General features: G+C 39.4%; 1 protein-coding gene across 1 annotated transcript in view; it reads right to left on the minus strand.

Annotated features, from left to right (window-relative positions):
- Positions 1 to 16,193, minus strand: part of actr8 (actin related protein 8) — a 30,681-nt gene that overhangs the window by 14,205 nt on the left and 283 nt on the right. Inside the window, exons 1-10 of the mRNA XM_048606143.1 lie at positions 15,958 to 16,193; positions 11,945 to 12,115; positions 11,056 to 11,166; positions 10,581 to 10,685; positions 8,775 to 8,948; positions 7,323 to 7,416; positions 6,570 to 6,702; positions 3,004 to 3,157; positions 1,289 to 1,384; positions 190 to 330 (exon numbers count right to left, since the gene is read on the minus strand). The exon at positions 15,958 to 16,193 is cut by the window's right edge and continues 283 nt beyond it. Coding sequence (XP_048462100.1) covers positions 190 to 330; positions 1,289 to 1,384; positions 3,004 to 3,157; positions 6,570 to 6,702; positions 7,323 to 7,416; positions 8,775 to 8,948; positions 10,581 to 10,685; positions 11,056 to 11,166; positions 11,945 to 12,115; positions 15,958 to 16,071 — 1,293 coding nt within the window. The 5' untranslated portion in view covers positions 16,072 to 16,193. The remainder of the gene's footprint in view (positions 1 to 189; positions 331 to 1,288; positions 1,385 to 3,003; positions 3,158 to 6,569; positions 6,703 to 7,322; positions 7,417 to 8,774; positions 8,949 to 10,580; positions 10,686 to 11,055; positions 11,167 to 11,944; positions 12,116 to 15,957) is intronic.

Raw genomic sequence — 16,193 nt, forward strand, 5'->3', positions numbered from 1 at the left:
TAAATGACTTGGTATAAACTATAAACTTGGTATAAACTAAATTTCCAAGGTCAAAACAACTATTTATACTACAGATTCTTCAGCAAGTTTATTAATCACTGCACAATGAATTTATTGTTGGCTTGTTTCTCTTCTATTTTATTGCATAACAGTTTCCCTGTTAAATATTACTAAATTCATAACCCTTACCTGCTCCTGTTTACTCTGGGTTGCCAGTAAATAATGCTCATCATGTGGATCTTCTGAATCACCCTGTGATCTGTGTTGCAGTGAGGTTATCTTCTGTCCCACAATTCCAAAAGTAGCCGGATAAAACAGTGCCATCGGTGCCTATCATATGGATGTATGCAAATATTGAATTTATTAACTATCGCTCGGTATATTTGTCTTATTTGCTTTGGAATAAAATAATGGAAGGTTACAAAACAAAATCCCCAAGACCCTTTCAAGGAGATCAGGTTATCATTTTCACCAATTTAAGGCAAGAGCAAAGTGGGCCCATTTAAATAAAACAAAGAAATACAGATGCTGGAGATCTGAAACAAAAACAGAAATTGCTGGAGAAACTCAGCAGGTTTGAAGAAGAGTCACCAAACTCAAAACATCAATTCTGCATTCTTCCTACTTATGCTTCCAGACCTGTTGAGTTTTTCCAGCAATTTGTTTTAGTCCCATTTAAATTTGGTTTATGATGCCAAAGCACAGGTGTAATTCCGTACTGGCTGAGGTTACCACGAAGGTCCTAGCTTCTCAGGCTCACTGCTCACCTGAGGCGTGGGAACCCTCAGGCAAAACCACCACCAGTTATTTCTCTGATGAGACAGCAGCCCTGTGGTCCTTTGGGACTATGGTGATTTTACTAACACAGAGAAAAAAAATGGGTCATTTAAAAATGTGAGCCTCTTTAGTTTCCTTGCAATCACAATCATCTCTTGATGGTCTCAATAACTTGTTAATATAATGCAAGAAAAGTATATGTTTATTTGTAATTATGCCTTTTCACCACCAGAAAATACTGCTGCTTTTCCTTTAGAATCTATTATGGAATTCAATGGTGGCTAACAGAGCCATCTTTATCTTTGACTGAACTTTGGTGCATAAAAATCTAATGTTTCTGCACCCACAACACAGAACAGGAAAACAATGGCAGCCATCTAGACAGACAGATTCAGTACGATTACTCCTTCAAAGTACAACATTTAGCTCAGACTGAACCTGAAATTCTTCAGTTATTACAAAGTGTAATGTTACCCAAAGAAAATATCTTCAATATGCAAAGTTCAGACACCTGTAGCTTTTCATCTCCTTGTCGCAACTGGTATAATAATGCTGGAGAATCTGGTTGACGGACCTTGAATTCATGATCCTGAATTCCAGAAATGTCCTGTTTAAGGAAATGGGAGACTTGATTTACTCCACACCTTTATTTAACTTTCATCTTAAATATTCATTCAAATATTTGTCATTTGATGGAATTAATAAAATTTTGGGAGGTGGAGAGAGGACAAGATGCAGGAAGGGATGGAAGTGAATCTGAAAGACTGACATTTTAATGGGATTTTCTCCTGATTACAGAAAAGTTTTTTTTAAATTTGGGATATGGAACTACTTTTACAGATGAAAATTATTCAGTATTTTAAAGGTATTTCGGACAATTTCAGTGCATCCGTTGTTATTCTTCCACATTCTATGCTGTGTAAACTCCGAACTCTCATTAAGTACTGTCACCCGTAACTTGTGCTCTCCAAATCAAGTTGGCTCTGCTAAGACAATTATTTAAAGGCTTCATTCTCATTTTGAAATTCTTCCATAGATTCACCTCTTCCCCTATCTAACCTACTCCAGTTCTATAACCTCTACAAGGAGTGACCTCTGCATTCTTCCAATTCTGGCCTCTTGCTTTTAATCATTCTATCAGTTGCTGCTAAAGCCCAAAGTCATCAATTCTGTCTATAAGCACACCTCTTCTCTGACTTCCTTTATCTCCTTTTGGAACTGTGTCGAATGTTGTTTGATAACTCTCCTGTGAAGTGCTTTGTGATATTTTACTACGCTGAAAGTGCTATATAAATGCAAGTTGCTGCTTTTGTGCTACTCTACAGACAACTCTAGTCATGCATGACAGGTTTCCTTACAAAATGCAGGATATTTAAATAAAAATGCAATTTAACTTTATACAATGGCAGACTCATTTACTAGAATTAAAGCAGCCTTTTCGTCCAAACCTGCATTCACTTTAGGATACCAGAATATTGGAGACAAGGGGAAATTTCTGTGAATCTATGTCTGACTACATTAGATGACCTGAGTAAATTGAGTTTTGGAAAATTGAAAGGGTCAGAATGTACACATTTATAGGTACCCTCCTGATTTTTCTCCATTTAAAATCAGTGAAAAAAAAAATAAAGCTCCTTTACAAGCGTGAGCTCTAATTTTGCAATCCTGATTTTCCAAGATATACTACAGCACACCTTGGTACAGACATGAAAAAAAAAATCATTTAGAGTGTTCCGGCTATAATTTCATGCTGATTTTCTATAGCTTGTGAAAGATGTCTGGTACAGTGACACACTAGCAACAAAACTGAGCCAACTCTTGGTTCACAGTGGCTTCAGGGTCGGTCACTCTCATCCGTGGAGTTGAAATTGGAAAATTAACAATGGGTTAACTTCATAAAGCACAATGCACCTCAATCTTTAAAAGACTATTCATTAGGATTTTTTTCATTTAGGGTGTCACTAGCTAGGCCAGCTTTTATTGCCCATCCCTAATTGCCCAGGGGACTGTTAGAGTCAACCACATTGCTATGGGTCTAGAGTCACATGTAGGCTAGGTGAGGATCTCCTGCTCTAAAGAACATTATTGAATCAACTGTGTCTGCCTTTCCCCAAAATATATTACTTTAAAAACTGAATTTTAGTTAAAGTTACAAGATCTAGAAGTGTATTTCACTTATTGTCCTTCAGCTTTACAATTCAAACTTTTATCAGAACAATGTCTGACCTGGTCTAGGTGACAGAATGTCTCTTTAAGCTGCTGAAGAAGGAGACAGTCCATTCGATTAAATAGTTGACATTCTCTATAAGGGAAACCAGACCGCTGCATAAGCCAGAAGAAACATCTGGTCACATCAGATCCTCCATAGGCTAAACGCAATCTGTAGAACATAGATAATTCTAGTTGTCAATATAAAATTACTGGTGGTAGGGCATTAACTGAAAATGTAGAGTTGTGGTTGGTTGGCTTGCGAAGCTGGTTCGTTCTTTCACAGACGTTTCATTACTCTGCTGGGTAACATCATCAGTGCAGCCTCCGATGAAGCGCTGTTGTGTTTTCCTGCCTGTTATTTGAACTCTGGTGTTTGTCGGGCTGGACTACCTCACTTCCTGTTTTCCTTCGCGGTGGAGCATATATGGGGTTGAGCTTTATGTGTTTATTGATGGCTTTCTTAATGGAGTACCAGGCTTCTAGGAATTCCCGTGCTCGTCTTTGCTTTGTTTGTCCCAGTGGAATTGGTTCTCCTTATCCATGTGGATAGAGATGAGTGAGTATTGGTCGTGTCTTTTTGTTGCCAATTGATGTTCGTGTACCCTTGTGGTTAACTTCCTTCCCGTTTGTCCAATGTCGAACGACACCAGGAAGATACTACGCGCTCCAACACACTCATCACGCTACCTTACATCAGGAACACATCCGAACTGACCGCAAGACTCCTACAACCACTGGGCATCAGAGTTCCACACAAACCCACATCAGCCCTTCGCCAATTGCTTAGCCAAACCAAAGACCCACTACGGACATGGCCAGTGTCATATACAAGATTCCCGGCAGAAACTGTGACAAACACTACATTGGAAAAACAGGAAGGAAATTAACCACAAGGGTACATGAACATCAATTGGCAACAAAAAGACACGACCAATACTCACTCATCTCTATCCACATGGATAAGGAGAACCACTAATTCGATTGGTACAACACCAAGATCCTGGGACAAGCAAAGTAGAGACAAGCACGGGAATTCCTAGAAGCCTGGTACTCCACTAAGAAAGCCATCAACAAACACAGAGCTCGACCCCATATACGCTCCACTGCGGAGGAAAACCGGAAGTGAGGTAATCCAGCCCGACAGACACCAGAGTTCAAATAACAGGCGGGAAAACACAACAGTGCTTCATCGGAGGCTGCATTGATGATGTTACCCAGCAGGGTAATGAAACGTCTGCAGAACAACGAACCAGCTCGACGACCCAACCAACCACAACCCGAGCTACAAATCTACTCAAACCTTAGAAATGCAGAGTTCTAAGCAGACTAATTCTGAAAAAAAGCACCAAAAAGTAACATGCTTATTAAGATTTATACATACATGTAAACTCAAATTGCAACTTCCTCTCATTCAAACCATCAGCATCTGAACTTCAGCCATTGCACACAAAGGAGATCTTTCCCTGAACACTAACATTTGGTCACTTCCCTCACTTTCTCTAAATCTCCTTAAAGCCCATCACTTTTAACCAACTTTCACCACTCCTCTACTATCTCCTATTTTGGCTTGATGTCTATCTTTGTCTGAAGATACCGGTGTAAAACATAGGGCACTTTTCCATGTTAAAGGCAAATAATAATATTACAGACGAAGCCACAGGATTCCAAAATGAATTGATCAGATGAAAGTTCAGCAGTCCCACCACATCTGGTTGTGAAAAGTAGTAGACAACTAAACTAACTAGAGTAAAAAATTCCATTAGTCTGCATTATATTACTAATGGGGGAGCACAGCACATCAGTACAAACATTTGGAACAATCTTCAGCCCAACTGCTTGTTCCGAATCCACCTCCTTCTGAGGTCAACAGTAAGACAGATGCCAGTCGATTTTAAAGGAAGTCTTCTTTGAAGAAAGGGAAGTGAAAAGGTGGACGAGTTTACGGAAAGAATTCCTGAAACTTACAAATGCTGATTGTGAAGCAAAGGAAGGTGTAATGAAGATGTGATTCACTCCACGTGACATCAAGGATGGGTTGAAGGTATCAGATGAAGCAATAACAATGGACCATCAACACCCTAGCAGTAATATTAAGACTTGTGCTCCAGAACCAGCTGCAGCTCTATTCAAGTTATTTCAGTACAGATCCAACTCTGACCAGAATACAAATACTGTAGTTAAAAGAGCAGGTCAGAAGCTGGGAATTCTAAAGCAAGTAACCACATCCTAATTTCCCAAAGTGCACTCACCAATTACAAAAAACAAATAGGAGTATGATAGAATGTCCTCCACTTGCTTGGATGAGTGCAGCTCCAATGCTGAAGAAGCTCAATACAATGAAAAACAACCCGTCCCAACAACCTCTTTTAAACATTCACTCCTTCCACCACCAGTGCACAGTGGCAGCACTGCGAATTGTAATGAGGATATAATGCAGCCAAGGCACCTTCAACAGCTTCTTTCAAATCCATAGCCTCTATCTTCCAGAAAGGCAAAGGCAGCAGAAACCTGGGAATACCAATGTGTGCAAGTTCACTCTAAAGGTACACACGATCCTAGCTTGGAAATATATAACTACTTCCTCATTGTCACTGCGTTAAGTTCTTTAACTCTCTCCCTAACAGCACTATGGGCATACTTACACAATTGTGACAGCAGCAATTCAAGAAGGCAGCTCACCACCACTTTCTCAAGTGGTAATTAAGAATAGGCAGTAAATACTGACCTTGCTACCAATGCTGACATTCCCATGAACAAGTTAAGAGTACATTTACATAAATATACCTTTGAAAACTACTGAATAAAAGGGGACTAGTTCAATCATGTTTTGAAAATGGAAATAATTTGCAAAACACATGTACAAAGAGATGTCAATGTGGACTAAAGTCCTGGACTTGTTCACTTTTTACCTCCACTACATTTCCATACTGTCAACTTTTGTAGCAAGGTCAGAATAATCCTGCCATGGAAACTCCATGCAAAATGAGTTAAGAGACTCAGATATTTAGCCTCAAATGTGCAAAATTAGACTGGTAAGTCTGACCTGAACTAAGCCCAAATGAAAAGTTCACTTTCCATGAGAATGTGAATAAGTCACCCAGGTAACTGTCCAATAATTTTTCTTGTGTGCTACCTGTTGCAGGTTTTAAAACAAGATTTTCTTTTGGCATCACAGCAGCCCTGCAGCATTTGCTTTTTATCAACCATCATTATTCTAGAGGTAACATCAGGAAAATATTAGTATAATTCAGAATCGAAAACAATTCAGATGGAAAACCATTTAACTATACAAACCATCATTTCAATTTGAATGTGGCATATATTATATAGTTTATACCTTAGACCAATAGGAGTTGAGCTGTACACCAAATAAGTGAGACCAGAAATATCAGGATTTTCTTTCTACCATTACTGCCTGCGACAAAAAACTTTGTGCCCAGGTTGAAACTCTCATGAATTTCTTTGTCCTCAGATATAATGCATAGCAAGTTAAGGTATTCCGCTGGTAATGCAAGTCCAAACCCAATTACATCAGAATCAAATGTTTTTAAATCCATCATTAAAGCAGAATATCAACTGACCTGGTATTTCGATGTGATACTCCATCCTCAACACAACATACACTAGTCTTCTGTTCTCCCACATCTACAACACAGGCACTGCTTAAACCACTTCCAAATGTAGCACAGATGGATTCCTGATGAACAACAACACCTAGAAAACATTATGAAAAGGCAAAAAATAACTAAAAAATTCATTATCAAAAGGTTTTAACACTGAGCAAACATATATGATTGCAGAAATAGTTTTATAAGGAAGAATTCCGCTAATTCTCGATTAACATTTATTAACTAATTTTGAAGTGACCGGTTATTAAACTATAAATAAACGTAACAGAAAAATTATTCTAGACATAATAAATATCATGGACACAAAATTTATTAGGAAATATTTGGAAAATTTGGAGGTAAAATTAAAGTTTTCAATGCCGAGGAAAGTCTCTACCCGAGAGGGATGTGAATTTTTCACACTGACTATATTTAACGCAGTGATAGACAGATTTTAGTTTCTCAGGGAATCAGGGATAAGGCAAGCAGACAGGAAAGGAAAGTGGAATAGAAGCCCAATATCAATCACGATCATACAAAACAGCAGATGAAGCTTGTCAGGCTGTATAGTGCACGCTTGCTTTCGTTTCTTACATTCTTAAACTTTATCTTTTGTTTTTCTTATGGAGATGATTGACACTCAGTTGCTAAACATTTTAACAGATACATGTTAAAAATAAATGAATGTGGCTTGATCACCTGCAATAGCATACCATGTAGGCTTACCTGAGAATCCTATATTGTTCAAAAGTAGGTTTATCAATTCTTTAACATGTTGTCTGTTGTAGATATCTGGGATTAGCAGAATACACCTGTAATACTTGTGGAATTAAAGCAAAGAAATTAAGTTAATACTAAATTTTAAAAATATCTTAAAGGGGAATGCAAATGGAACATGTGTTTTAATGTAGCTATCTCATATTAAAATTTTTGAATGGGCTACAACATTGTTTCAAAGTACTCTGAACACTCCTATGTCAGGTTCTACCTATCAATAGTAAAATACATTTTAAAAGTTTGAGCAATATTTTGCTCCCAAATATCTTCCATGAGCTTGAAGGCATAATAGAGACTCACTTTAGCACAGTATTAAAGAAGTGCTGCAATTTTCTTTGATGCTTCTTCACAACTTGATGTTCCAAATGTGGATTTATGTTAGATGTTACAGCATTTCACAATTTTATTAAAAACTGCAGCAAATTAACCTTCAGAGCACATTTATTTATATTGTAATTATCACTTAATTGATAAATCCCGATTTGCTGAGAAACTGGCCTTAAACCAATTTTTAGTAAGTCCAGGTTTTCAGAACATGCTAACACCTCCTAAATGAACAACGGAAATCAGAATGAAGCAGGTTTTAAGGTTTAATTAAGTGGAATGGATTTTAAAAAGAGGAAGAAGGGGAATTAACATTCAAAGCAGTGAAACTTGTCTATAATGGAAGCATATAATGGATTGGTAGCAAAATAGGTAAACAATTTTTCACCATGCCTAATCTGCTTTCCACTGATATTTACCGAACAATAATTTTAACTCTTCAGCAGAATAATTTCCTAGTACCCACTGTTGCTTTTACATGGTTAGAAATTTTAAATTTTGGCAATATTTTTCAAGTCAATGAGAATAAAAACTGATATGGTGCAAAATCAGTTGCTGATCTGCTATAAGCATACAGCATGCTGCTAGTACAGACCAATTCTACACCAAATTAGATATTTTTAATTCAAATTAAATTTCCATAGATAGCATTAACTTTACTCCTAGAACTTATATTGGTGTCATCACAGTATATTACTACCTTTAAATTGCTGAAACTTTAATTGTTGAAAATGAACTTGTACACCAGTAACAAATACATAGGGAACAATATAAAGTATAAACTGCGGAATAAAGAATTCTAACATTGTTTTCATTTAACTTCTCATGAAAATTGATAATTTTTGATAAAGGTTCATCAAGAATTAATTGTATAAGTAAATTACAAAGAGTTATTAAACAAAAGCAATAGCGTGCAATCTATGTGGTTTCCTGATTTCAATAAATTAATAATAATAAAATATTTCCAAAACATAATTAAATGGCAAAATGGTCAACAATTTCAATAATTTATAATAAAATAAATGGTAAAGTGCTTAAGAGTTTTACTGCTTTCAATAAGAAAGCTCAGTTGTTAACCTTTAAATCTTTGCGGGGAATTTCTAGAAACTTCTGAATAGCATATGTCCATATAGTTTCCAGATCAGCTAGTACTGCAGTGAGAGAGCCTCCAGGTCCTTCATGAAGGTTAAACTGGCCTCTGCGAATTGGCCAATGTACATTGTAGCAGTCTGATGGATTTACATACAATGCCTGTTGGAAGAGAATAAGGTGATAATAATAAATAAAAACGGAAAGAACTATGGATGCTGTAAATCAGGAACAAAAACAGAAGTAGCTGAAAAAGCTCCGCAGGTCTGGCAGCATTTGTGAAGAAAAAAAATCAGAGTTAACATTTTGGGTCCTGTGACTCTTCCTCAGGCCCTTCCTGTTCTGAGAAAAGGTCACAGAACCCAAAACGTTGACTCTGATTTTTTCTTCACAGATGCTGCCAGACCTGCTGAGCTTTTCCAGCAACTTCTGTTTTTGTTCCTGAAGGTGACAATACTACTGGATTGTATAATTTCAGCTTCTATTTTGATGCAAAGCTGCAGTGTCCTGGGTCTACCTATCCTCAGATGCTTCAATGACTTTCTCTCTATCATAAGAATGGAATGTTTATTGATGATCGCACAATATTCAGCATCATTCACGACTACTTAAACAACAGCAGTCTTTGTGCACGTGCAGCAAGACCTGAACAACATCCAGGCTTGAAACACTCGGAAGTGAGGGAATCTAACCATCACTCCTTGATGTTCATTGACATCACCACTGTTGAATCCCCAGCTATCAACTTCCTGTGGGCTACCGTAAACCAGAAACTGTACTGGACCAGTCACACAAATATTGTGGCTGCAAGAACAGGTCAGAATGGGAATTCTTAAATGACTAACTCGTCTTCTGTCTCTCCAATGCCTGTCCATCAACTATCAGGCACAAGTCAGGAGTGTGATGGCATACTCTCCTCTGACCTGAGAGAATCCAACAACAAGAAATCTGACAGGATACTGGACAGAGCAGTCCATATAACTGGCAGCCTATCCACCACCTTCAACGCTCCCTCCTTTCACTACTGATGCACAATTGCATCAACAACTACACTGCAGTAACCTCACCAAGGTTGTTTCCACAGCAACTTCCAAATCTGTTGCCACTACCACCCTGGTGGACAAGGACAGCAGATGCACAGCAACATCACCATCTACAAGATCCCCTCTAACCCACACATCATTCTAACTTGAAAATAAATCAACTGTTTTTTTTCAGTATCATTGGATCAATATCCTTGAATGCCCTTCCTGTTGGTGTAACTACAGCAAATGGACTGCGGTGATTCAAAAATGCAGCTTGCCATCAAAGCTCAAGGGCAAGTTAGGGTGGGAAATAAATGCTGATCTGGCAGTATTTGATGCTCACATACCATGAATGAATAAAAAAAAACAGAATTGACCTTGTGTGTCTTCAAATAATGCCAACCAATCTTTTATAATTATCTGATCGGGCAGATTGAGTTTTGGTTTATTAGCTTAATCGATACAACAGTGCACCCTTAATACTCTACTGAAGAGTGAGCTCAAATTATGTCCTCAAATCTTTGAATGGGATTTCAACACTTAACCTTCTGACACAGAGATAAGATTGCTACCATTGAGCTAAGACTGAAACTTGTACAAGTCACAATTTATTGGGACCTTTCATATCTTTCAGACATCACATTTCACAGCTAACAGATTACTTTTTAAAGTTAGGTTGTAATTATACAGCTTAATAGCCATAGTCAGAAGTTCACAAAGTTTCATCGTTAGTGAAGTTTATACAAAGATTTAAAACAAAATGTTTTACCTCTTCTCCTACAAGAAACTCAGGTTGATGAGACGTATTTGTCCATTTGACCCCCGAATTGGTGTCCAAGACTGCTGGTCTCATCTGCTTGTTATATGCCCTCACCTGCAAAGTACATAATATGTTATAATGTGTCATCCACTACTCAAAGTTCTCAAATTCATATATATGTCATATTCATACTGGGGAAACATAGACCTTGCTGTGCGCTGCCTTTTTTAAAACAGTATGCATTTTAAATTTTTCTGTGCAATAAAATTTAGTGTAAATGCTCTGGAAATTGTCAAACTATGAAGGGTTTAGCAATGTGATCTGAAACAATCGATTATACTTTATTGTAATTACCAAAGTAATATGTCAATAAAGAATACAGGTATTCGCCAAGATTATTTTGGAAAGAAAGATACCCACAATTCCCCAAGTGTAAGATCAATGCTGTAATAAAATCTCACCCCTGAAAACTAGAGTATTGTACCTGATCTGGAGGAGCTGGTATTCGCCTCGCACCATTTGACATCTTTTTGGACCATATAGCTTGATCCACCATTTTAAGGCCATTCTGTCTTTGCTCATTACTTTCTGGTTTCTTTAAAAAAAAATTCATTAATATATTAATTTCCAACTTTAGATCAGCATTGCGTTAGCAATTTAGTTATTGGATAAAGACACATGGCTCCAATGAAAATGATGAAATTTATCTTCTCAGGCTGGTAGGATATTAGAGCCTAGATTTTACAGTGTAACTGGCAAAATGGTCAGCGTTCCTCTGAAACTGATAGCAACTTGGGAAGCAGTTGGACACAGAAATCAAGAAGTTGCAGTCAGTGATTCAACACCTCCCCAAATAGTGCACTGCAGAAGTTTCACCACAGTTCAGTCAGGAATAAATACTTACACTGATAGGAAATGTTCTTTTATGCTATTAATCGCATTTCAGTTTTAAGTATACGTCTTTATAAAAGTTTGTGATTTTAGTGTCTAACCTAATCTCAAACGTATGCTCAGTCATCTGTTGCAGTCACTGTGAAATTTAGTTGAAAGTGCAATTAGTGCATTTTACTGCTTAGTTTGCTATTTGTGGGAGTATTTAAATATGATTGATTACTTACCCCGCTTGATAATGTCACACCAGACAATCTGTGTTCCCTGTTTTCCGTTGGGAAAGGGGGAAATCCACTGCATATATTGCTAAATCATTAAAGGCAATTTTCTTCAAGATTAGCACCGAATGCCATTATTTTGCAGCTGACATCGAAACTAGGCCAATGATTTCTCACCATGATTATCTCCAATATGAATGTCAATAGGTTAAAAGGTTTAGCCGAGATACTTTAAAAAAAAACAACAAAGCAAATCAAACTTACATTGAGACCATCCCTATGTAGCCATGGATCCTCATAGTGAGGCTGTCCTTGTTGTTTATGTCTTCGGGCAATGATATGAGGTACACCAACGGGAAGTGTATCTGCAGCTCGTCCAATCCTTAGAGTGGATGAACCAGGATGAATAACCACAATGAAGTTACTCTGGATTGGCTTCAAAAGAAAATATTAAAATGTTTCGTTTGGATCCAATTTTTAGAAAGTACACAAGAAAAATAAATGATTAAAAAAATAATTCAAATAGAGTCATCTGATGTCCTATTCTTATTGATCGCTGATTACAAACATTTTTAAGCCCTGGGTAAATTTTTCTCCAACATTTTTAACTTTCATCAATTTAATTTCAAATCTCTAATCCTATCTTTTGGCTTCAATAAAGGTGCCAGTTGTCTCTCGATTTGTCAGTGTCATGAGTTTTTGGTACAAACAGGCCAGTTTTTAACCCACAGATTTTTGGGGATATGGGGCAGCATAAGCTTACGAGGTAGTGAGATTTGCTTCTTTTTCTTTCCTTCTCTGCTAACGCTCATTCATTAAAGTGTTTGGACTCAGCATGCTGCTTGATGGGCAAGTTGTTACCATTTTGATTTGCTGGTAGCTAACTCCTCCCAAATATTAACACGGCCACACTTCAAGGAGAGCTTTAGAATGTCTGGTACCATTTTTATTCTCCTCCCCTGGAATGTTGGCCATTTGAATGTTGAGAAAACAGGACTTGGTGAAGGGGTCCCTGTGCAAAGGAAAACCTAAAATTATTAAATTATGCACACATACTTTAGTTGCCTTCCTTCTAAATTGTCCAGCTCAAGTTTAAAGCAATTTGGGTCACCTGCATATTTTGTTGATGGTGATACTTAAGGGTTATCCCTCAGTCATAATTCATCACATATACACTTGACAACTAATTCTGTCACCTGCCTATACATCCTATCCAACATATATAGATTCTAAGTTTTCTTCAAAATAACTCAGTAGGAAAACTGTTTGTTGACAATTTCCATATCCTGCTACTCTGACAATGAAGCAGATAAAACCAAGCATCACGGCTTGTACATATACAAGCAACAATCATATCTCTGAACAGGTTGATTAGGAAAATATCTACAAGCAACAATCACCACCAGAAAGTTCAACCACCTGCCCTGACCTTCGATAGCACCATCACAGGACAATCCCTTATCAATGTCTTGAAGGAGGTAAGGGAATCAACACTGACTAGGATCTTAACAGAAACTTGTTTAAGTATTGACATGGTGACATGAAAAAGGCAGAAGTTGGGCCCTCTGCAATAATGGCTCTCTTGTTGATCTCAAAGCTTTTTCCACCATTTATAAGGTATAACTTAGGTGTATAACTAAATAAATGTTTTTCACCAATTACTACGACTGAAGGTAGCACAGTGACTCTGTGGTTAGCATTGCTGTATTGCAGTGCCAGGGACCCAGGTTCGATATCTGTGCGGAGTTTGCATGTTCTCCCCGCATCTGCGTGGGTTTCTTCTAGATAGTCTGGTTTCCTCCCATGGTCCAAAGATATGTAGGTTAGATGGAATAGTAGTGCTAAATTGCCCACAATGTCCATGATATGCTGGCTAGGTGGATTAGCTGTGGGAAATGCAGAGTTACAGGGAGAGGGTACGGGGTTGGGTTTAGGTGGATGCTCTTCGGAGGGTTGGTGTAGACTTGAAGGGCCAAATGGCCTGCTTCCACACTGTCAGGATTCTGCGATTCTACCTGTTGTTGCATGTAGTCACATTCAACCACCTGCCCTGACCTTCGATACCACCATCACAGAGCAATCCCTAATCAATGTCTTGAAGGAGGTTAGGGAGTCAACATTGACTTGGATCTAAACAGAAACTTGTTTAAGTATTGACATGGTGACATGAAAAAGGCAGAAATTGGGTCCTTTGTAATAATGGTTCTCTTGTTGATCTCCAAGCTTTTCCACCATCTATAAAGGCATAACTTAGGAGCATGACTAAGCCCACATTACTTGGGCTCAGTACCATTCAGAATATAGCAGTCTATTTGACTACCACTTGTCACTGGATGAATTATCAATTCCTTTAACCATAGCTTACTAACTGTAGTCCACAACCAGTCAAAAGATCATTCTAATTCCACCCCAACCTCAAGTTCACCTGGATTATCTTTGATACCTCTCTCCTTCATGGGCCTCTCTGTCTCAATCTCTGGTGACCGCCTCGAAACCGATATCTATTTCAAGCCCACCAACTCCCACAGCTACTTAGACTACATCTTCTCTCACCCACCTTTCTGCAAGAATGCGATCCCCTATTCCCAACTCCTCCGCCTCCACCGCGTCTGCTCCCAAGATGGGGGGGGTTCCACTGCCGAACATCCCAGATGTCCTTTTATTTCAAGGACCGCAACTTACCCCCTTCGGTGGTCGAAAATGCTCTCGACCGCATCTCTTGTGTTTCCCGCACTTCTGCCCTCACATCCCCTCCCCACAACAAAAGCAAAGACAGAATCCCCCTTGTCCTCACATACCGCCTCACTAACCTCTGGATTCAAAATATCATTCTCCGCCACTTCTACCACCTGCAATCTGACCCCACAACCAAAGATATATTTCCCTGCCCACTCCTATCTGCCTTTTGTAGGGACCACTCTCTCCGCGATTCCCTCGTCCGCTCCAGACTCCCCACTAGCCCTGCCTCCCTGGCACCTTTCCCTGTGCTACATCTGCCCCTACACCTCCCCCCTCACCTCCATCCAAGGAGCCAAAAAAACCTTCCACATCAGACAGAGGTTCACCTGCACATCCACCAATGTGGTCTATTGCATCTGCTGCTCCCAATGTGGCCTCCTCTACATCGGTGAGGCCAAGCAGAGGCTCAGAGACCGCTTTGTAGAGAACCTGCACTCTGTTCGCAACAAACGACAACACCTTCCGGTCGCGAACCATTTCAACTCCCCCTCCCACTCCCTGGGTGACATGTCCATCCTGGGCCTCCTCCATTTTCACAATGACGCCACCTGGAAACTAGAGGAGCAGCATCTCATATTCCGTCTTGGGAGCCTACAACCCAATGCTCTCAATGTGGACTTTACCAGTTTCAAAATTTCCCCACCCCAGGGCCTCATCCCATAACCAACGCTCCCTCTCATTCCCACCTCCTTGACCTGACACAACGTGTCCATCTTCTCTCCCATCCATCCTCCTCACGCATTCCACTGACCTGCACTCACCTATCACTATCCCACCTACCTTCTCCAGCCCCATCCCTCCTCTATTTATTTCAGAGCTCCCTTCCCCTCCCCCATTTCTGAAGAAGGATCCTGAACCGAAATGTCAACATTCCTGTTCCTCTGATGCTGCCTGGCCTGCTGTGATCCTCCAGCTCCACACTGTGTTATCTTCATTCTAATCTTAGCGTTGCCTTTCTGCCATCAGTCTCAATCACCAACTAAGGTCAAGCTTTGTGACAGGGACACCCTAACTTCCAAGTTAGACACAATCTGACTTGGACATTAAACACTCGTCGTTTCTTGTGATGAATCACATCCTAGAATTGCTTTACCTTAACACAATCCCCACAGCAGCTGGAATTCAACAAGGCAGCACCAACTTCTCAAAGCAGCTAACAGGAGCCATAAATGTCCTAATATTCTTCAAATACTATACTAAATAAAAATATTGAAATTTAATTTCTCAAAAGGAATAATTCATCTCATTACTATAGCACTACTCGTGTGCATGTTTTTTCATCATATTTTGTTTGATTTTAATCCTTTCCTCTGTAATACACCTCACAGTTACATAAATTGTGCTGCGGTAATATATAAAGAACCAAATGTTAGCAGATTATGGAAGATAAAGATAACAACTTGGCCTTGGCCCAGGCCCAGGCCGCGGCTTCCAGTCCAGGCCCAAGCCGGCTGTGAGGACACAAAGCCAGTCAGCGCCCCGACTCAAGGTCGCTCAGCGTTGGCTCTCGGCCTCGGAAACCGGTTGTTCGCACTCACCTCGAGAACAGATTCCGGTATGGCGGCGGGGACTATCGGGCGCTTCACACCGCGTTGTTCCTTTTCTTTTTCCTTCTCTTTCTCTTTGCCGTTGTCCTGTTCCACTTGAGTCATTTTACCGGCTCCAGGACCGACACTGAGTCACAATTTTAAACCCGCGCCAGTGCTCCCCCTCTGTCTGCTGATCCTGTCTCAGAGCAGATCCCCTTCTGTGTCTGCTGATCCTGTCTCAGAGC

This window comes from Rhincodon typus, chromosome 16, assembly GCF_021869965.1.
Source record: "Rhincodon typus isolate 14 chromosome 16, sRhiTyp1.1, whole genome shotgun sequence".
NCBI classification, from domain to species: Eukaryota; Metazoa; Chordata; class Chondrichthyes; order Orectolobiformes; family Rhincodontidae; genus Rhincodon; species Rhincodon typus.